This window comes from Cryptomeria japonica, chromosome 10 (assembly GCF_030272615.1).
Source record: "Cryptomeria japonica chromosome 10, Sugi_1.0, whole genome shotgun sequence".
NCBI lineage: Eukaryota > Viridiplantae > Streptophyta > Pinopsida > Cupressales > Cupressaceae > Cryptomeria > Cryptomeria japonica.
The window spans coordinates 428,445,448-428,462,702 of NC_081414.1; the positions used below are offsets into that span (position 1 = coordinate 428,445,448).

Genomic DNA, 17,255 nt, shown 5'->3' on the forward strand with positions numbered 1-17,255 from the left:
TGGAAGACGAAACTCAAAAGTCAACTCAAGTTTGAAGAAGTTTGGTATGTGATCAGCGGTACCACCTCACGGCATAAGACAGATGCCGATGAGCAAAAGAAATTTGATCAAGCCGATAGAAAGGCAAAATTGATCATTTGTTCAGTGTGTCTAATGAAGTTCAGCTTTTCATTCGAGACTCGTCCACTACCAAAGATGCATGGGACAAGCTCAACACGATGTATGAAGTGAAGAATCAGAATTAAATCCCGAATTTGCAGAGTTAGCTACACAACCTGAAAATGAAGAATGGAGAACTGTAAGAATCCTTCCTCCAAAGGATTGTGGAGTTGAGAGCTTCCCTACAAGTATTGGGCAAAACAATTGATGATGCATTTTGGTGCCTATTGTTCTACCGACATTACCTTCCAGATATAAAGTCTTTGTGACAACTTTGAATGTCATTGAGACAACACCAACTTTTGAGAAGCTAGTGAATCTTCTCCAAAAAGAAGAGTCTATCAGCCAGGAACATGATTAGGATGATCATGCAATGACCACATGCCATAAAGGCAAGAAACCTATGAAGCAATTTTGTGGACCTCCCAAATCTGGTAATTTATCCAGACCTTAGAAGAAGTGTCCAATATGTGAAAGAGTTGGACATGATGTGAAAAATTGTTGGTACAATTCCTTCAACAAAGGATCATCCAACACATCACATCAAAAGAAGCTCTTTCAAAGTGGTAAACCATGATGGGAGTAGAAGGACAAGCAAAAACAACAAAGCAATGTTGCAGATTGGATGAGGAATACGTGCTTTCAGCCCACACTTCAAAAGATGGTTCATAATCCACCTCAATATGGTATGTGGACTCAATTGCTACAAAGCACATGACTAGATAGAAGGAGTGGTTTCTCACATTGAAACCCCATCATGGTATAGTCACTCTTGGAGATGATACCACCCATCAAATCAAAGGTATTGGTGACATTCTCTTTGCAGTTTGGCATAAATCGTTGTAGGCTTACTAATGTCTTGTACGTGCCAGGACTTACCAAAAATCTATTTCTATTAATCAATTTCTTGACTACAACCTTAGGATTGAGTTTGATAGCAATTAGGATAAAAAGATTATCTTATCAAAGATAAGTCTAAAAATGAAAGATTGTTGCCAGTGCTATGTGCTACTGAGATTGGAAAAATGTTTAGGTTTGATACAATTGCTATAATCAGGCTTTAGTGACTAAGGACAATGATCTTGCTATGCTTTGGCATTGTAGATTTGGTCATTTGAGCACTAGTTACTTTCTAAAACTCAGTCTTGAGAACTCAAATGGTGTTTATACTAGTTGTATTGCTAGAAAACAACATAGAGCACCCTTCTATCCTAGTGAGCATCGTGCAAGCCAATCCTTGCAGCTGGTGCATACCAATTTGTGTGGCCCTATGACACCTCATAAAGGATACATGTATTTTCATCTTTTAGTTGGTGATCACACAAGGAAAATGTGGGTATATTGTTTCCAACATAAAGATAAAGATTTTTCCTATTTCAAAGAGTTTTGCACTCAGGTGGAGAAAGATATGAATCACTGTATTCGTGCTCTCCATTCAGATTGAGGGGGGGAATACACTAGTGCAGAATTATCCATGTACCTGAAGGAAAATGGAATTCGGTGTCAACTCACTGCAGTATACACACCTCAACAAAATGGAGTTTTTGAACGAAAAAATCGCATCATCGTGGAGATGGTCTGAAGTATGTTGAAAGATTCTCAACTAGTGCATGCATATTGGGCTGAAGTTGTTCACACAATAATTTATGTGCATGCATATTGGGCTGAAGTTGTTCACACAATAATTTATCTTTCAAATCATGCACCAACCAAAGCCCTTGATGGCATCACTCTAGAAGAAGCGTGGATAGGGGTAAAGCCTTCTATCTCACGTCTTCGTGTGTTTGGATGCACTGCCTATATGCACATTCCTAAACAAAAGAGGAAGAAACTAGATGAGAAATCATTGCAATGTAATCTTCTTGGATATAGTAATGAATCTAAGGCATATCACCTTATGGATCCTAAGACAAAGAAGATATATATTAGTAGAGATGTAATTTTTGATGAGAAGAGCGAGTGTCCTCCCACATCATCATATACTTATATTCAACATGGATGGGAAAAATGATGGGAACGTTGATAGTCAATCAACTCCCACCAATGTCACAAAACCTTTACCAAAGTGGTGTACTAGTACCATTCAAGATGCAAAGCTAGATGGAGTCCCCAACACTTCCACTTTAGTTCAAGGGCTCGCAGCATGGCTCGCAATGAGGTAAACTTTGCACTAATGATTTCAGTTATTGATAATATTGAGTCGTCCACTGTTAAAGAAGCACTAGAGTCAAAGCCTTGGAAAGAGGCTATATGGATGCAGAGTATCAATCTTTGATGAACATCAATAGTTGGGAGCTTGTTGATCTACCACTTGGTAAGAAAGCAATCAGATGTAAATATTCAAAACTAAATATAAGGCAAATGGTAGTATAGATAAACACAAGGCTAGACTTGTAGCCAAGAGTTATGCCCAGAAAGAAGGGATAGACTATGAGGAAACATTTGCTCCCACAACAAAGATAGAAACAATTAGAATGATTTTTTCTTTAGTAGCTCAATTTGGATGGAAATTGTATCAAATGGATGTTAAAAGTGCATTTCTCAATGGAGATCTTAAGGAAGAGGTCTTTTTGACCCAACCGGAGGGATATATTGCACTTGGTAAAGAGGAAAAGGTATGCAAACTTGTCAAGTCCCTATATGGTTTCAAAAAGGCTCTTGGAGCTTGGTATATGAAAATTGATGAACATCTGCTACAACATGGTTTCACTAGGCATCCATATGATCCAAATCTCTACCTCAAGGATCAAGGGGGGGATATTGTGATAATTAATGTATATGCTGATGACTTAGTTGTTACGGGCAGCTCAGAGGCAATGGTTGAATCAACCAAGAATGATCTCAAAAAGGCATTTGACATGACAGTTCTCAGGCTACTGCACTATTGTCTAGGCTTAGAGGTATGGAAAACGAATCACTGTATCTTTGTACCACAAAGGAAATATGCCAAGACATTGCTTGAGAAATTTAGAATGATAGATTCCAAACCCATGTCTACACCTATGGAATCAGGATTGCAGTTATCTACATGTGATACATCTCCTTAGGTGAATGCAACTCTCTATTGTCAAATGATTGCAGGTTTGATTTACCTGACATATACTAGACCAAATATCAATTTTGCTGTTAATTATCTTTCATGATTCATGCAAGAACCAAAGACGTCATTGGTTAGCAGCAAAAAGGGTCGTAAGGTATATACATGGTACAATGGATCATTGTTTGGAATATAAAAGGAGTGATCAATTCTTCTTGACAGAGTACACAGATGTAGACTATGCAGGTTCAATTGATGATAGGAATTCCACATCTGGATTTGTTTTCTTTCTAGGTTCAGGACCTATTTCATGGGGAAGTAAGCAACCCACAGTTGCTCGTTCTTCAACAGAAGTGGAGTATTGTGCAGCAAGTGCAGCAGCAAGTGAAACAGTTTGGTTGCGTCACATATTAGAAGGATTGTGGGCACCACAAAACCAGCCTCAGCCCTCTATTATGACAATCAGAGTGTTCTCAAGCTTGTTTGTAATCCAATGTTTCATGAACGGACCAAGCATATTGAAGTTGACTGTCACTTCATTCGAGAACATGTTCAGCAAAACATCCAGCTCCAATTCCACTCCACATAGGAACAACGTGCAGATATCTTCACCAAGCCTCTTGCACGTGTGAAGTTTGAAACTTTTCAGGATACTCTTGTTAGTACTTTAAAACAATGATGTAATAAGGGGGGAATGTTGGATATTCCATCATTAGACCCGTATGATTTGTTTGTATTGTCTATTTGTTGATTTTATCTTCACATCTTGGTGCATCACTTGTGGTATGAAGGAATTTATTCTCTTTATTGACAAGGAGTCATTACCAATCAAGCAAACCAAGCAGCTAAGCACACTAAATCATGATTAAATCATTTGCATATGCAGTGTTGACATGGTCTTTATAGTTCTATCATCATTCTCTCTTTTCCATTGCCTTATACTGAATACATCCTCTTGCATGATATCCTTTCTTGTATCTTGTCTTATGTCTTTAGCCCAAAACAGAGAAAGAAAGATTGGATTAGTTATCAAAGTTGACTTGAAATATAATTGAAACATAATACGCTAAAACATGAATAATCCTCATTATTAAAATTTGTTTAAACATCAATAAATCCATCTGCAACATTTCATATTATTTTATTTGAGTAGTAAACTTCTGGAAAATCTGTGTACATCTATCCAGATTCTAAGCACATGGACTGTGAAAACTCTTGTTCACTAGTATTTTTATTATCAAACATTAGAAAATAGAGATTCTAGTCTACTTATTACAAAATTGATTGAAGTCAATTTTCAATAATATAATATTTATAAAAAACTATGGGGTACTACATTGCAATCACTGATTTAAACTGTGGACAGCTGATTATAGATGGTCCTTTTCTATTTTAGCTGGAGTTTGAAAATTCCCTTCATATTGACTCAAGGCTTAATCCATTTTCTCCTTGCAACATTGTTTTATAATGCATTCTTTTTGATCTGTTGAGCAATCTCTTTGATGAGAGAGAGCTTTGAATGCCAACGCTAGTGCAATCCAGTTGCTGAAATTTAACTTAACAAAATTTATGGTACTCGGGTTTCAGTTTCAGCTTCTTTTGTTAGTCTTTGCTCAATAATGAATAACTAGAATAGTGGAATTGCAGTGAGTATAAAATCTCTGTTTCCTTAATGGGATATAACTTCTCACTTTGGCACTGATATTTCACAACTTCATTTAACTTCTATGTTGTCTTCTATAACTTCAAAATAATTTGCATCTAGGGCTGGCTTTGTTCTGAAATGTATTTTTTTGTGTTAAGACAGTTATTTGAAGTCTAAATCAATATTTTGCAGATCATGTTGCATAAATATGTAAGGCAGCTAAAACTCCAGAGACTTATGCATCAATTTTATCTTTAGGATATAGATAAATCTTTAACCAGATTCTAATTCTTTATGTGTGATACCCTTAACATAATTCCAATGAGGATAAGCATCCTGCTTTGGCTCAACCATTTCTGAGTACATATCAAGAACACCAATGTTTGGTAAGAAACCATGCCCAGGAATATTACATGCTTGTTACTCCAGGTTTATAATATGTAGAAGTTTACATTAGTTGATGAATTCTAAAGTGATTGTCCATTGTCCTTATTGATACAAAATAAAGTTCTTATATCCCCTATTGAATTGGCATACACTACTATCCAAGTTGGTATTATCAAATGCTGAGATGCATTAAAACTAAATATCTATGTTACAGGCATGTCCTATTATTTTATCATTATGTAAATATTTTTCCTTGTATGGTTATGGTTTTAGGTTCCTTGGAGAGCTCCATGATGGTTTCTGGACCAGAAAATAACTACTGGGGATTCACATGCCCAAGTTGTCAGAGTATCACCAACAACAACCATCAGGAAAAGTTAAAAATGAATTGCAAGGTGCCTCACAATCAACTGCAGGCATCCATTCAGTTCTCTGAGTTGTCTTCTGAAGGAACCACTGATGACTGGTGTAGTCCTGTCCAAGATGATTTTTCGACTGACACTGCTATTTTTCAAGATCAGGGCAGTTTGACAGAAGATTGCCTCGTACCAAGAAGTAAAATGTCCTCTTATACTTTGTATGAAAACACAGGAAGTGTTTCTATACCACAGGTCACAGAAGGTCTGATAGACAGTGAGAATATATGTGGGAAAGGAAAGTGTGCTTGCTTACCGTGTAGTATTCATGCAACAATTGGTCATGATGATTGTTCTCAGTTTGATAGTGTAGATTGGTGGTGTCAAAGAAAAATTGATGAAAAAGTTTCTATAGCTTCAAATTCAGCAGGACATACTTCATGTATTGGTTTTGATTATTCACAGAAAATGTATACGCAAGAGAAGAACAGAGCTGAGGATATTTCAGCTGCTAGAAAATTGATGGTTGCCCAGAGTTCTGCTGCAAACTCCAAGCACTGTTTAATGAACCCAGAACCAGTAAAAAGTGGATTAGATCAGCTGGATTCTGTCACAGATTGTCACAACCTTGTAGAAAACATTTGGAACTCTTCTCTCATGCTGTTAGACAGTCATTCATCTGAATCAGATAGATTGGCAGAGCCCGATGTTGAAATGTTGCTTTCTGTCATTCACAGTCTTTCCAATTATCTTACAAGTAGAGCTGGAGTTTCTGCTAAGTGTATCCAAGCTGCTGCTCAGCCTGATAAATCTCATTTTGGTGACGATTCAAGTATCAGCAAAAAGGTCTTCTCACTTTCGATGATGCAGCATTTCTAATTTTGTATACTTAGTGTGCTTGGGAATTGTAGGTTGTAATGTGCTAATAAACAGTATATATATCAACAAAAAATCTAGTGATTACTTTTACTTTTAATGGATCATATGTAGGGTCAAGTGATTAGGATCTCTTGGTGTGTTTTACTAAACAGTGTATATCAATAATCAACAAACTGCAGATTCTGCCATTTACATGTGGAATCAACAGCATTTTATCCTTTCTTGCTTCCAATGATTTGAGTCTAACTTCTGGATTTTACAAAAGGCATATTTTCAAGTTTTAGTTAACTTGGCAAAATAAATAAGTTGTGGTATATCAACTATGTGGAGGACCATAACCGAGCAAGGGACCACACTCTAAGACCAACAATAATTTTTTTTTTCAGATTTATAACAAAATCTTGTTCAATGGACCTTGATCCACTTGCTATCTTATCCAGCCCAACTCTGCGGTCTATTTTTGGCCTGCTACAAATTTTTGTTTTTTATAAAAGAGGTTAAAAACAGGTTTTGAAGGGGGTTCTTGAAACCCTTTACAAATAGTGAAACATCAGCAAACTAACAGTTGACCAGCAAAAAGACAACAGTCGAGAAGCATCAGAAACCAGAAAACAAAATAAAAGATTGGAACAGCAGATTACAATGTTTTTTCAGAGAATCAGTAGCTTCCAATTCTTCCACGGTAGAAGCTCTCATGGAGATAAACAAAGACCCGAAGTGCAACCTTCTCCTCATAGCTATTTTTTCTGTTGCTCCTAGTTCTAGAGCTAGGACCCACTTTATCACCTTGGAAATGGGTTCAGAATCTTTAGCCGTTCTCTTCTTTTCATCCCTTAACTTTTAATCCAACTTGTTAATTAGAGAATAGCTTCCTAATTCTGAAAAATTCTAGCATCCTCCAAGAAAGAGACCTGAATACCTCCTTTCTGTTTTTTATCAATAGTCTCTATCTTGATTTTGAGCCTATTAATCTCAACATAAAACCACTTGATGAGATTACGCTGACTCTCAAAGGCCTGTTGGAGATTCAACATTTTGAACAAGAAGTTTAAGATCCTCAAGCAGCTCTTGTAAGAAAGCAGAGTTAGATTGATGTAAGGCAAAGTCCTTAGGGAGCAGGGGGTAGGGGTCTTGTATTCTAGGGAAGGGCTCACTAATAGATGGTTCTGAGAAGGCCTTAAACATTTCCAATCCCCTTATCATTTGTCCTAGGACCTTGCTCATCTGAGAGATTTCTTGGACCCAATCCTCACTCCTCTTAAGAGAACCCCTCTTCCCTATCTTACCTACAGTGGTTTAGATTTTTTGCTTGAGGAGTTCCACCATTTTCGTTTTAGTCTCCCTACCATCCCCAACACCTTTATCACTTCTTTCTAGATTTTCTTCTTACTAGTACTCACTTCCCTTATCTGACAAGTTACCAGGTATCCACCCATGTCATTTACCAAGTATTCAACATTGTCATTTATTTCAGCCCTTTGTGGCTTCAAGCTTTCATAGATTGCATGAATGTCCAAGCATTCATCATTAATAGAAAAATACAGTAGAGGAACAAAGTACTAAAAAATGAAGTCAAGAGAGTTCTGTGAAATTGCAAAATATAACAGGCTTGAGAAGTGAATAGAGGAGAGGAGGAAGGAAAAATGAAAATTGTTGCATCATTATTTTGCTTCTTTAGACATCAAATCAGTTGGATATATCTCCTCCTAAATTCCTCAGATTTTAGTTACCAGGTATTCAACCATGTCATTTATTGCAGCCCTTTGTGGGTCCAAACATTGCATGGAAGTCTAACCATACATCTTTAATATGAAAATTGGAAAATATAAGCAAAGAAACAAAGCATTAAAAAATGGAGTGAAGAAGGTTCTGTGAAATTGCAAAATATAATATGCTCGAGAAGTGAATACAGGAGAAGAAAAGGAGGAATGAAAAATGAAAATTTGTGCATCATTATTTTGCTTCTTATGACATTAAATGAGCTGGATTTATCTCCTAAATTCCTCATTAGCATTTTCCTTCGTTTCTGAACTTCATGATTCTTCATTTCCATGTATATATTGATCGTTCTAGCTAAAAAAGAACTTGCAAAGTCATTGTGATTTAATTCATATATTTTCTGTTTTACTTCCAAACACCACAACTAATCCATTAAGAAAAATCACATGCCACAGGTTTGCATCTGGTTTCAATCAGATATGTACTATAGCTTGTCTGTAGATGCCCTTTGGATTCACTTATATATTTATTAATAATAGGAATTGTGATCGAATCCCCAGGTTTCCAAGTTGGCTGAATGCTATTATAGGGAAATTGATGCTGCAGATTATGAAACACAAGTGTCAAAGTCATCTGACATATGTTCTGCATTGAGAGGCATTAATGTTGGAGAAGGTGGTCCATATATGAGTGAAATTTTTGCAGAATCTGACCAGATGCGAGGGACTTACTACAAAAAAGCAAAGCTCTCTGATCTGGAAAAGGAGAGAGAGTCGAAAAGGGCAGTCTCTGAATTGCAGGCACTCGTCAAGAAGTTGAGAGATGACTTTGAGTTTGAAATCAAGGAAAGGGATGCTGCAATTATTCTTTACAAGGATTTGTGGAGTGAAGCTCATGCAACACTGTCTACCACAATGAGTGAAATGGAGCACATTAAAACAGAGGTTGAGGCACTAAAGAAAAAACAGTTTAACACAGGTAGGTCTAGTTTATATATATGAGAGGTGTTAATTTTTATGTTATGTGTTTGCAGCAATGTTGATTTCTATGTTGAACCACACAAAAATGTGTGAACTATCATTTGATAAGGTGAAAAAGAACTCGACCATTTTGTTTTTAATTTCCTTAGAGCTGTAACATCTCTTAAATAAAATTTATAAGATAAAAATAAATTCTTTCCTTATAATGGCGTAGTATTTTGAATATCCTTTAATCTCTATTAGTGTCAAAATTTCACTTTGCCACACCGTTGGCCTTGATTGCATTTATTGTGTATATTTCTTTCCCTTCTAACTTTGAAACTTAGAAATATGTCACCATGTATCTTGTTTAAGTAACTCTTACCATCTGTCCTCTTCACATTACTGTAACAGATGCACATGTTCTAGATGTTATAGGAGGAGGAACATGCAAGATCAGAGAGAGGACAGGCTTGGAAACTTGTCTTGAGGAAAATTCGAATAAAAAAGAAAATGTTATGGACCATTCTGCAATTTATCAGGGAAAATATCACAAGGAACCTGATATGATTACAAGCTTGATCTCTCCAACAGATATTGTTTCTAAAGCATATGATGAAAGGGCCTTTTGGGAGAGAGCATCTGTTCTGATTTTTCGTGAGGAAGGTCTCACAGAAACTTATAACGTTGAGGAAAAAACAAGCTCTATATGTTCTGTGGAGGATGATTTGAATCCAGAAAGAAATGTCATGGACCAGGCAGCAATGTACCAGGGAAAAGATCATAAGGAAACTGATATGAATACAAGCTTGGTCCCTCCAACAGATATCGTTTCTAAAGCATATGATGAAAGGGCCTTCTGGGAAAGAGCAGCTGTTCTGATTTCTCGTGAGGAAGGTCTTAGGGAAATTTATAAGATCGAGGAAAAAACAAGCTCTATATATCATGTGGAGGATGATTTGAATCCACAAAGAAATGTCATGGACCAGGCTGCAATGTACCGGGGAAAAGATCATAAGGAACTTGATATGAATACAAGCTTGATCCTTCCAACAGATACCGTTTCTAAAGCATATGATGAAAGGGCCTTCTGGGAAAGAGCAGCTGTTTTGATTTCTTGTGATGGTGGTCTTAGGGAAAATTATAAGATCAAGGAAAAAACAAGCTCTCTATGTCCTGTGGAGGATGATTTGAATCCAGAAAGAAATGTAACGGACCAGGCTGCAATGTACCAGGGAAAAGATCATAAGGAACCTGATATGAATACAAGTTTGATCTCTCCAACAGATATCATTTCTAAAGCATATGATGAAAGGACCTTTCGGGAACGAGCAGCTGTTCTGATTTCTCGTGAGGAAGGTCTTAAGGAAAAAACAAGCTATATATGTCCTGTGGAGGATGATTTGAATCCAGAAAGCAGTACCATGGAACAGGCTGCAATGCTACCTTCTTTCAGAAAAGATTGTGAGGAGTCTCAAACAAAGACAAACTTGAATTCTCTAATCAATGTTACATCGCAAGTACATTGTGAAGATAGCTATTGGGAACGGGCAGCTAGTTTGTTTTCTTGTGAACAAAGTCTTGGAATATCTGAAATAAGCAGAAATGGATATTATTTTGACAATGATATACAGGAGGTAAATCCTGAAATAGAAGATATTAATAGAAGATTTAAAGTTTTAGAAGAATATAAACAATCAGATATGATGGGAAGAGATTCCGGGAAGCAAGTTGGGGAGGCCAATTCTGATGTTTCTGTCTCATTGAACAACTCTCTTCATCTAGAGGAGATTATAGCTGATGATCTGAATCCGGAAAGTTGCAAGTCTAATCAAGTCCTTTACCGGGCTAGACAAGGGGAAGGGACCTTTCAGGAACGAGCAAGTCTGCTGCTTTCTCGGGAGAAAATTCAGAGAGAAAGTGTAACTTCTGAGACCAGTGGCAAAGCAAGCTCTGAATGTTCTATAAAAAATAATTTATACCCAAAATTAAATGTCACAGACCAAACAACAATACTTTCTCATCAAAACGTTTCTGAGAGTCCTGTGACAAACAAAAACATGAATTGTCTAAGGAATGTTATACCTCAAGAACACAATGAAGTATGGAAACAGGCAGCCATTATGTTTTCTTCACAGGAATGTCATGGAGAATCTGATAGAAGCAGGAATTTGATTATGTGCAATCAAGATACAATGGAAAGGGAAAAAATTCTTTGCAGATTCAAAGTTCTACAAGAGTGCAGTCATTATTCAAATATAACAGTAAGAGATTCTTGCAAGCAATTTGGCGAGGCCAATTTTCAAGAGTCTGGTTCATGTAACTGTTCTCATGTAGAGGAGAATGTTAGCAATGATTTGAATACAGAAAGTTATAAGTCTAATCAAGATAATAGCCAAGCCATACAGGGTGGAGGACTTGCCAGCCAGAATGTATATCCAAACACAGATGAAGTTCAAGAACGCATTGCTGTTCTTTATCACAGGGAAGCTTCAGGGGGTGAAATGGAAAACTCTCAAACTGTAGTGATGTCCAACTATTTTGAGAAACAGGCATCATGTATGCTTGCATCAGAAGACATTCATGATATTGTAAGCTCTGCTTATGGTACTGAATATTTTTCCAATTCACATTTAGGACTAAAAACTTATATGACATTTGGCAGGGAGGAGTTTCCATGCATTGTTCCTGCAACAGAATCTTCCTCCCAAGAAAGTACACTAATCAGAAATCCAAGTATCCTGTCTCGATCAGAATCATTCAGTTTGATTTCAGTACCTGATGTTTCAATTGACAGCCAATCAATAAATTTTGTTCAACCAATATCCAATCCATACGGTGATCTTAACGATACTTTTACTGCTGAATATTCTGGTATAGCAAGTGAAATTGGCAATGACTTTATAATGGATGGCCATAATCAAATGTCGTCTGCTGGCTCCTCTTCAATGCCAAAACTAGACTTAGACAAAAAGGATATCATTGGAATGCAGAACCAAAATTGCAGCAATCTTTCTAGAGATAGTGCAGATGCTAAATGTCTCAGTCAGGAGCTTGGTTGCATTTCAGAATGCCAACATGACTTTGGTCAGGATACATTTTGCTGTGAGATGGAAAGTTCAAGCACAGATTCAGAGTCTAGTTGGCAATATGTAGAAGAGGAGGAAGTTACTTCATTTCAGTGTTGACTATTCAATTTGCCTGTGTTGGAACTTGGTCCCACACAAGAGGTCCATAGAGTCAAATCAAATGGTTTTTCTTTTCAGTGTGACGAAGAAAAACGTATATTTATACTGTAGATACAATGGAGGAAAACAATGGTGTACACACCTTAGCATTCAGTATTTTTTAGTTTCTGTGTCCAATATTGAAAGTAGGTGAGACAATCATTTGGAGAAATTTATAACATCAAAATCTCAAACAAATGTTATACCCTTTCATTCACTTTTAAGGTCTTTTTCTGTGACAAACTAATAGTCCCACATTACCTGCTTCTATAGCTGCTACTAAATTCTTTCTTCTAGTAGAAATATAATCTATGAATGTTTTGTAAACTAAGATTAAGGGGGCTTGCTTTTTTATTTGAGGAGACCTTTTATAGCTTTTCTGGCTATTAGCGTGCCTTTCGTAAGCCGTTTTTTTGGACTTCCATTGGTTTATTTTTAGTCCGAGTAATTTATAGATTCGGTGATGGTTAAAATTTCAACAAGCTAATTACCAAATCATATGTGATGTTTGGAAGTAATTGCCTTAGAGACACGAGTTCTATGTATGCGAAAGTGATCAAAACTTGTAGCATGGAGAAGTTATAAAATAATCAACCCAGAATTTATAATTTGAACTTTGTTGGGTTTCTAAAGATTTGGCATAAATTTATTATTAACAGTAAGTCTTAGATTCAGTTTTTTCATTTATGTACATGTAGAAATTCAAGTTTAAGAATGATATTTATGCACTTCACAATGTTCTCTTTTCTAATGCTTTCATTTCTTTAGAATTTGTTTTACATTAAAAGTTTATTGGAGTAATGGTTTTATAAGTTAAATTATCAGTCTTGAACGATCCATGTACAAGGATGACTCAGATTTTTTTTCATAGACACCATTGCAATTAAATACCCTTATCCATCTCCAATCTATTATTGAGAAGAAGATGATGATTATTAAGGGATAGGCTGTCTGCACAAAGATTGAGGATGCTCTATGCTATATGACAGCAATGCCACTCAAGTAGAATGCTTACAGCAGGCCAACTCCTTTTCACATGTTAGCTAGCATCTAGTATCCTTCACACATTCTTTCTATATGATAGAGTGTTTCTATCATAATTGTGTATGTGATTTTCTGTATTAATATTTTAGATCATAATTCCTAATCGATTAGGAACAGAAAGAAAAGGATAAGAAGAATACTTTAATATTAAAAGCATACATGTTTAATGGTTTTTTAACTCACCATACAGTATTTTAATTGCATCAATGTCTTTTTATTATCTCATTAGAAGTAATCTATCCTAAGATAGAGGACTTTATCCACATGCAAAGCAAAGATCATTAAATCTCTGAATTAATAAGTATACTTTAATTTCAATTCTTACAATTGATTTTCTATTTTTGTATATTAATTTGCAATACAAGAATGATGTAAATAGACTACCAAAAAAATTGAATTATAGTTAAACTTCTAATTTTTATAATTTTAAATTTGTAGGAAACATGTAATTAACATGTATGTTTTTAGTAGAAAAAATTATAAATATCTTGTTATGCTGAAGGCGTATTATATTCACATATGAATGCAAAAACATTGTCAATAACAGTTAATTTGACACTTAAATGTATGAAAAGCAAGTTAAACTTAGAGTGAGTGGGAGTTAATATAATAATAATATAATGATATGATAATAATATGATAATATAATAATAATGTAGTCTAAACAGATTTTTTGTTGCTTTGGTTAAGAATTTAATAGAAATATAATAATATAATAATAATAATTTGGTACTAAAAACTTCGAGACTTTTATAAAGAGTTTAATGGAAATATATATATAAATAAAGAAATATATTCAAACATCATAATATAATCATATTTTAATAATAATTTAGTATTAATTACAATAAACAATATAATAATTTTATAAATAGATTAATGAACAAATATGATATCTACTTTACCTATATTCCTTTGAAGATAAATATATTAATAAAATATTTCTTATATATTTATAAATTTCATTCCTTTAATAAAAAGTGATATCTCTTATATATGTATAAATTTCATTCCTTCAATCCATTTACTATTGGAAATAACTTTGTGAGCTTTATATTCATTAAAAGAATTGGAAATAACTTTGTGAGCTTTATATTCATTAAAAGTGATTTTGCATGCTTTTAATATTCTGTTATCTTCCAACTTATCTATTCTATGGAGCATCTATTAGTTGCAATTATTGAAGATTATTTCCCCAATTATCTATCTTCTTGTAATTGCATATTTTATTTTGGAGCTTACTTTCAATAAAGTAATCAACCTCCTCTTGTGATCAAATCTAATATTCATTTTTTGATCACATGTAAAAGTTTGTTGTAATGTCTAACCTTATTGTATTTCTTGTGATATCTATGACCTTGATCTTGATTTTGATACACGTGTTACATGATTAGTTAGGCTTGAAAAGTGTTTGTTGTTGATTTAATTGTTGTGATTATTAAAGAAAGATGAATTACTACAAGGTTGATATTAGCCTTATTTTTAGGAATGTTTTAAAAAAATCTATCGTTCACAAATATGAACTTGCAATTCTAAAATTTGACTCAATTTAGGATTCAAGAAAAACTTGGTAAAATTTTTTAATATTAAAAAATTCAAAAAAATTGTAAACTAATCTGACTCCTCTCAAGAGGATGATGACTCCTCTTGGGATGAGGTTGTGCCTCTTATTGCTGCTGAAGCTTCTACTATTCCCCTCGCTACTACTGATGTGGCCTCCTCTGTCACTGAGGCGCCTACTCTTGCTACTCCTATTCTACAACATTGCTCCACTATTGGTGAATCTACATCAGATGTTGTTCTGTAGTAGTTTGCTGCTTTTGCAGACTGGACCCTTTCGAGGACCCCCCTGCTTGATTCTTCTTTTGATGTCCCTAATAGTAGTATTGTCTGGATGGTTATTTGTCGTAGGGGGAAGGGGAAGTCCTCCCCCCTCCCCCGCAAACTCCTCTATTTCAGGGTGTGTCACCCCACTCTTGAGTTGGGTTTCGAGTTGTTGCTGGTTTGGCAGACTTATATAGTAAACTTTTGGTTTGCTGTTCTTGGTCCGTTCAACCTTGTCTTGTTTTGGGTTAACACCTTTGTTTTGTTGCTTTTCTTTTGCCACCTATGAGTTGTTGTACAAAGGGCCAACATCCTTGTTTTGTTGCTTTCTTTAATAAAAAACATGAATAAGATTGAATTTACAAAGTCCATGAGTAATTTTTTTTTCATTTATAGATTTAAAATGAGTTAAATTCAAATCATAATATCATATGATCCCATAGATATTTGTGTCCTTATTTTTCTTACATGATTTGTATTGGTTTATATGTTAATTGTTTTATGATCATATTATATACTAACATGGTTATTACAAATTAATTTTTTTATTATGGTCCATTTAATTTCAATACTTTGATTATTATGATGAGATCTTAGTTTAATTTCAATGTTTCTATCTTACTAACTTGTTGATCAAATATGATAAAATCAGGCATCTTTAATATTATCCTAATTTTATTACAATCAGGTGCATTATTGAGACATGACTTATATGATATGATTATTCAAGATGTATGTGACCTATGTGAATGTATGCATGTATTGGTTATTTATTAAGTTGTGCTTTAAATATGTAATGTTGGATCTGCTTGATTTGTATGTGAGCATGTAGGAAACATTTTTAGCCAACAACATTATTTTTAGAGATGTTCACATCGATTTGTTTGATTGTGTGTATTATGTAATGCTCTGCCATGTAACCCACAAGACATTAGCTAAGAAACATGGAATACCTTTTTTCAAACATTAAGATAAGATTTTATCACAACATCATCATAATAGTGCACTCAAAGATGACTTTAAACATCACCTTAGAGCAATAATGTGCAAAGGACATCACATGCCATCATGTCACTATACAATATTGCACATGTAGAAGACTTTCAATTTCAAACCACCCTTAAAACATAAGGCATACTCTCGTTTTAGGAAAGTGACAGTTCAGTAGGTATTAGGAAGAAGAAAAGGTGAAAACGATTGGCATGGGCTAACTGTTAGGTGTAAAAAATTATTTAACCACATCAATGGACTATAAATACCCCCATCTACTTGAGGTGCATAATATTTACTCTAGTTTTTGTATGGGGAACATGGCCACCCAAAAAAGGCATAGGGCCACCTCTGTGTCAAAAGGGCCACCTCAATATGTTGTAGGGCTGCCCCTTTGGTTACAAGGCCCCCAAAACATACTTAGGCAAAATTTTGGCTATTCCTAGGTAGTTTGGGCACACAGGGCCACCCAAATATAGTAGCAGGTCGCCCAAACACACAAGAACAAAAAGATAGGTTCATTTTAAGCCCCAAATGAAATATTCCTACAATTTTTTATCATGTTTGCATAAGCATGAAATCTATTACTACTCTTGTGCTTGGCTTCAACACTGAGTCAAGTAACCATGATTATATCCACTATCATTTTGTTCAGTTACATGTCATCTCAAAGAGAGGTCCAATATGAAAATATTAAATTTTGCATTTGAATTTAACTAACTATAATACATAAAGTAAAGAGAAGATGAATCCATTTTCGCATTTGATCTCAAACCCCCAATCCCCAAAGTGCCCACTGCACCACTTGACCATGTGGAACTCGTAGACCCACCCCACCGTGCTAGGAGATAATCACACAACACACAAGGAGAGAAAGGCTTGCACTCACACCAATCACAAAAAATACACAAATAGAAATAAAATAAAGTAAACACCAATGTGGAAATGAATACTACAACTCTCAAGTGCGACTCAAGCTACATAGGGGTTAGATATTAGAGGTCAATAGAGGGAATTCCATCACATAGC

The 17,255-nt window shown here is 35.1% G+C and overlaps 1 protein-coding gene across 4 annotated transcripts in view; it reads left to right on the plus strand.

Annotated features, from left to right (window-relative positions):
• Nucleotides 1-12,741, plus strand: part of LOC131075709 (uncharacterized) — a 101,356-nt gene extending 88,615 nt beyond the window's left edge. For all 4 annotated transcript variants that reach the window (XM_058012584.2, XM_058012588.2, XM_058012598.2 and 1 more), the window contains exons 3-5: nt 5,502-6,430; nt 8,743-9,160; nt 9,556-12,741. In XM_058012584.2, coding sequence (XP_057868567.1) covers nt 5,502-6,430; nt 8,743-9,160; nt 9,556-12,329 — 4,121 coding nt within the window. In that variant the 3' untranslated portion in view covers nt 12,330-12,741. The remainder of the gene's footprint in view (nt 1-5,501; nt 6,431-8,742; nt 9,161-9,555) is intronic.
• Nucleotides 12,742-17,255: the final 4,514 nt, after the last annotated feature.